The sequence below is a fragment of the Cyprinus carpio genome, chromosome B12 (genome assembly GCF_018340385.1).
Source record: "Cyprinus carpio isolate SPL01 chromosome B12, ASM1834038v1, whole genome shotgun sequence".
In the NCBI taxonomy this organism is placed as follows: Eukaryota; Metazoa; Chordata; class Actinopteri; order Cypriniformes; family Cyprinidae; genus Cyprinus; species Cyprinus carpio.
In genome coordinates, this window is record NC_056608.1 from 21,978,190 (window position 1) to 21,984,355 (window position 6,166).

A 6,166-nucleotide genomic window follows, 5' to 3' on the forward strand; every position below is an offset into this window, starting at 1 on the left:
GAGGAGGATTTTGTACAACCTGGCAACAACTCTGAGGAGGATTCAGGCAATCTGGCATCCCTCGTGCCAGGGTGCCAGTATTGTTGTCGTTCTGTTTGCCCTATATTTCCCTCCAGAGCACAGCCGCATGTTGCGTCACCACCAGCTGTGTGGATTCATGGAATAAGATCCCAAACCACTTCTGTCACATGAAACCACATGCTGTTTACTGTACTAGACGTGCAGAATATATAAATCAGAGCCGTTCTCATCGACAAAGCAGCGCGCGGATAACACTGCGTTTCTGTATCGTATCGACTCTTGATTAAGGATTTATACGGACGCGAATCATCCTCTTCGGGCTGTTTTGTCAGTCAAGGGAGCTAAAATGTCGATTGAAAAACAAAGTGTGTCCGAGGAAAACCTTCAGGGTATGTCAAAACAGCTCAAGTTAATGTTCTTTTATGCATGATTCTACTCAAAACCACATTCATAATAGCAAAATGTATTTTTTTTTTGTATATGTCAGTAATTAGACGATGATCGTTCATGTCATGCATCAAATTCCAGTTTCACATACAAATTAAATGTGGCTTGTTAAGATCTAACGTTATAATCTGTGGTAAGAAGAAGCAGGTGTGTGCAAAAACACAGTAATGACGCATGTGGTCTGCAATAATAAACATGGAAGCTACACGACGTGCGATTTATGAACGAATGATTCTTTAGAGCCGGATCTCTTGAATGATTCATTCAGGAATCGAACTGAACCAATCTCGAGTCTGAATCGCAATAAGATAAATTAACAATCGAATCTGATATTTTCCGGATGTGTCTGATTCATAACCCGAGAAGATATAATGTGTCTGATTCATAACCCGAGAAGATATATATATATTTATTTTTGTAAATGGAAATAACCTTATCAATATAACGTACACACACACAAAATACACACACACACCACACCACCACACACACACACACACCACCAACACACACACACACACACACACACACAAAATAATAAAAATAAATACATGTATAAGTCACCACGGAATGGCGCAAAGAATCACTAAACCAGTGTAACCGGTTCTTTGAAACGAACCGTCTGAAAGAACCGATTCACAGAAAGGAGTCTTCATCACTACTTCAGAGAGGTGGGGTTTACACAGCCTAATTTTATTGGATGCCGAGAGAAAAAAATATTTGACATCATGAGCTATTCATAGCCAGAGCTGTGTTTATTTTTTCTCTGACTGCTGCCTTGAGTCTCAAGTGCTGGCATGTTCTCTGTTTATCTGGATATTTTGGGCGCTGTGTTATGATCACTGATTCATGCCCAGCCCAGTTTTCAATGTCATGTCGATAAAATATGCATGACACGTTATGACATGTGATGCTTGCAATACATTGATTCTTAAGAAGGCCAACAATAGGTGAGTGCACAAGATTAAGTGTACTAAACAGGAACATTTGCAAGCAGTGTCTTGCATACTTATATAAATACAAACAATGCTGCTGCATTATGAGATTGGGGGGCTTTAAAAAAAAAAAAAAAAAAAAAAAAAAAATAATATAATATATATATATATATTATATATATATATATATATATATATAGCGGTACACACACACACACACACACACTATACACATATATATATATACACATATATATATATATATATATATATATATATATACCCCCTACTTGACGGTCTATATATATATTTTTTTTTTAACATTTATATTATAAAGAACTTCTAAAAAAAGCTTAAAAACTACAGCAATTAAATCTTCATGCATCACTAAAGACCTAGATGCTATTTGGTTTTACTGCAGGTTCCTGGGTGGAGCTGCATTTTAATAATGGAGGTGGCAGCACTCCTAAAGGAGGTTCTGAGGAACAGTCTGCCAGCACCGCCCCAAGCGGAGACCTGGAGAAGATGCTGCTGGATGCTCAGCACGAGTCTGGCAGGAGCAGCTCAAGAGGAAGCCTGCCATGTGACAGGTCAGTACAAGCAGACTTTAATTTAGTGCATGAACTGCACACAAGATGTTAGTTTGATAGGATGAGCATGTTGTAATAAATCTTATAATGTTCTCACCAGTCCTCCAAGATCCCAGACTCCTTTGCACTTGCGCAGGGGCTCCGAGGTCCACAGCTCCGGAGGAAAGAACAGCTCACAGGTAGATATTAGCAGCACATATTACCTTGTCATGACTTCATTAAATTCTACTAAAACAGGTATACTACTGTTATAAATTCTTTATAATGTACGATTCAAGTTTACCATGGTCAAGAAATGTAGAATCGTCAGGAAATATAAAATAGCGTTTTTTAGCCCTGAAAAAAATTGTTAATCTATATTAAAAAGTAAAACATATTTAATAATAAAGTAAAATAATAATAAAATAGGATTAAATATGAAATATGCATTTTGGCTTGAATCCAATTTTAATTTAAGTGCCTTTAATTACTTAGTACTGACGTTTAAATGATTCAGTGTTTAAATGGTCAAGAAAAACTTAGACTTAAGGAAATTTAAAATAATGGTTTCTTAGCCTGAAATAAAAATAAAAACAGTCATAAAATATTCTATTAGAAATATGGATTTTTTATGGTTCTAAAATTTTGGACCCACTTTTATTTATTTACTTACTATTAAGAGATTTTAACATCCTAGTATTAACATTTAAATGATTCATTTGATACAGTGCACTTAATGTACATATGTGTTTCCACATTTTCCTTATCTTAAAAAACAAAACAAAAAAAAAACTGAATGTAATTATATAATTAATATGATTACACTGTTGACCCACCCTTAAACCTACCATACCACAAAACCTGTCCCTAACCTTAATCATAACCTCATCCCACCTAAATAGCAGCAAAGGTGTTTTTCAATACAGCATGAACACAATAAGTGCACTGCTCTCAACAATCCATGTTTTTAACAGAAGTACACTGCATTTAAAAACAGCCAAAATGAGGTGGGACCTTTTTTTTTTTTAAGTCATGGCTATTTATTGTTCAAAATCACTTAAGCTCAATGTAATTATCTGACTTTATAAGATGGCCAATAAAATTACTAGAAACAATAGTTAGTCTAATTTTGTTGTGGTCCGGTTTAATCAGAGGAAGACTATTTGGAGAGGAGAAAAGAGGTGGAGATCCTGATGAAGAAAAATGCAGACTGGATCTGGGACTGGTCGAGTCGACCGGAAAACCTGCCGCCCAAGTACCTAAACCTTGAGAAAACATACTGTTTAATACTCTTAATGAACCAGTTTAGCATGAAAATCATCTCTTTATCATAGTAATGAGTAAGATCAAGCAGATGACACAGTAAATGTGTTTGTAGGGAGTTTCTGCTGAGACACCCGAAGCGTTCCAGCACCCTCAGCATGAGGAACACCAGTGTGATGATGAAGGGAGGAATCTTCTCCGCAGAATTCCTCAAGGTTTTCCTGCCCTCTCTTGTCCTTTCACACATCCTTGCTGTGGGTCTCGGGTGAGTCAATTAAACAAACAAACCAGTAACTTGTGGAATAATTCAGTTGTTTTAATTATATTTAATTTTTGTTATTTTAGTACTTCGACCTTTTATGAAAATAGAAATGGCAACTAGCTGAAATAAAATACTTTTTATATTTGATTTCAATTAATGGCAATATTTATGGTTTTAGTTTAAACTAACAATAATAACCCTGATTGTTTTGGCAGCTTACTGAAATAAGTTGAAGTTGAAGTACAAAAATGACAAATTATATACAAATAAAATAGCTATATAAAAAAGACAAAACAATACAAATGACTAAATAATAAAATTATTAAAATATAAAATAAAATAAACTGGAAATATAAAAATACAAAATTCTAAATATTAATATACTATATAGACATATAATAACTACATGGTCAGGTCATATTAATTGTGCCTCTCAGACAAAAAAAAAAAAAAAAAAAACGGGCCCCAAGCCATATCTAGGGAATAGAATTTAGAATAGAGCTGTGGGTGGTTTCTATTGACTTGGGCCAATAAACAACCACCCAAAACATGACAGGCACACCCTAGCAACCACATAGCAATAAACTAACAGCCTCCCACAACTTCACATTTTTTTCAGAAATTCCAAAATCAAAGATTATCAAATTCAAAGCATTATTTTATAATTATTTATCAATATTGATTTTAAAATCCTAGATATGGATCCTTTTATAGTGACAAATCCAGGGTTATTTTTGAGTCAGCAGTGGATGCAGTCTGCATGCTAGCGCTCCACAGGGGTTAGCATGACTTAGCAGTTTTCCGCTGATGGCTCACAGCTCTGCTGACACAAAAACAATCCACTGATTTACGACTGCTTTCAAAGCAGCCGAGAATGGAAAAACCAACCTGGAGGAGAAAGTTGAAAGTGCATCAAATGCATGTTATAGTACAGATCCTAAAATGACCACCAATGCCACGTCTGATTATTAATAATTTTGTCTTTTCAGGGTGTACATCGGAAGGCGCATTACTACTTCTGGCACCTTCTGAGGGAGCAGGAAAAGCCAAGAAACAAGACAAATCTCATATATGCACATCCACCATCTCAGCTGCTTTGTCGTGAATCAGTGCTTGTGTAGACGCAGATAGGACGAGGTCACGTGACACATTTCCTTTCACTGCCTCGCTTTCCCCTTGTGTATTCCACTGGCCTTTCCCATAGTTCCTCTCCCATAATGCCAGTCCATTCCAGGGCTATCAGCACAGGGAAGGCCATGCTAGACTTATGGGCACATGCCGGATAGAATTAGATAATGCATCCTCATAATTTTGTATTAACTCGTACCAAGACTACTGAGAATATTATGAGAGGATCATAAAATAAGGGAAATTAAAGTGCTGGATCTCCAGTGTAACTGCAGACTGTGAATTGGGAAGAGATTTAACTATCTACACCATATCAAAACAGGGATTGTATGTGTATCTTATAGTACATCTCAACATTTGATGATATAACAATATAGCACTTGTTTTACCTTGTCACCATTTCTGTGTTTCTTGAGGTAGTTTCTGTATTTATGATGTTTCAGACACCAAAAACAGACTTTTGCTTTGGGAATCAAGCTGTTCACAGTATTATACAATTAAGCAATGGTCTTTAGTAAATACTAGCCACAAAGTTGAGTACCATATCAACACTTTTCTGAATGTCGATTGAAATCACTATTAAATGTCCAATATAAGCTGCAAAATTGTTGAATCAAGTTTGCCTCACCTGAACTGCAATCACAGATGTTCTTCGTTTTTCTGAAGGGTCCGGGTTTCAGCCGAGATTGCCTTAAAACTGTTAATGAATCAGGCAGGAGTTTAAGGGAAATTGTGTAAATCTGTGCATGTTCTGTAGTCTCTAAAAATTGTATTCAGTGTGTGTCAATAGTGGTTTTGTATCAACAAATAAATGTCTGCCAACTGTAACATCTCTCTTGGATTCTGTCTTCATATTACAGGATACTCACATTTACACTATCATTTATAAGTTTGAGGTCAGTAAGATTATATATATATATTATATATATATATATATAATAATATATATATATATATATAATCTTTGAAAGTAAATTAAAGACTTGTTTGTTGTGTTACGAAATATTTCTATTTCAAATTTGAACATTCTATTCATTAAAAAAATATATCAGTAAATATTATGCAGCACATTCGTTTTTAACATTGATAAATGTTTCTTGAGCAGCATATTAGCAAAAGCTGATTTCTGAAGGATCTTGTGACGCTGAAGACTGGAGTAATGATGCTGAAAATTCTGCTTTGCATTACAGGAATTAATTTTAAAATATATTAAAATAGAAAACAGTTCTTTTTAGCGCTGTCAAATGATTAATTACGATTAATTGCATCCAAAATAATTTTTTGTGTACTTAATATACATGCGTGTTTATTATATTTATTATTTTATTTTTTTTTTTTTTTATTTTAATGTATATTTTTTATATTTAAAAATTTGTTTATATATTTTTATACACTATTAATTATATGAAGATAAATATATACATGTAAATACAAGTACATATTTTCAAAATACATACTGTATGTGTGTATATTTATACACAACAAATATACAAAGCATACACATATATTATGTAAACAAAAACTTATTTTGGATGCGATTA

At 34.2% G+C, this 6,166-nt stretch overlaps 1 protein-coding gene across 1 annotated transcript; it reads left to right on the forward strand.

The window, feature by feature from the left end:
• The first annotated feature begins 115 nt into the window (after positions 1-115).
• bnip3 (BCL2 interacting protein 3) lies at positions 116-5,453 on the forward strand. Its single transcript, XM_042735968.1, has 6 exons — positions 116-410; positions 1,825-1,993; positions 2,094-2,172; positions 3,121-3,227; positions 3,351-3,500; positions 4,487-5,453. The coding sequence occupies exons 1-6, from the start codon at positions 368-370 to the stop codon at positions 4,527-4,529; spliced, it is 591 nt and encodes a 196-aa protein (XP_042591902.1). The 5' UTR covers positions 116-367; the 3' UTR covers positions 4,530-5,453.
• The last annotated feature ends 713 nt before the right edge of the window (positions 5,454-6,166 follow it).

What these genes read in the sequence shown, in the direction of transcription:
- bnip3 (XM_042735968.1), top strand. Translation starts at nt 368, where the DNA reads ATGTCGATTGAAAAACAAAGTGTGTCCGAGGAAAACCTTCAGG. An exon ending in GTCCGAGGAAAACCTTCAGG is followed by an intron (nt 411 to 1,824) that starts GTATGTCAAAAC and finishes GTTTTACTGCAG; the next exon opens with GTTCCTGGGTGGAGCTGCAT. An exon ending in CCGGAAAACCTGCCGCCCAA is followed by an intron (nt 3,228 to 3,350) that starts GTACCTAAACCT and finishes ATGTGTTTGTAG; the next exon opens with GGAGTTTCTGCTGAGACACC.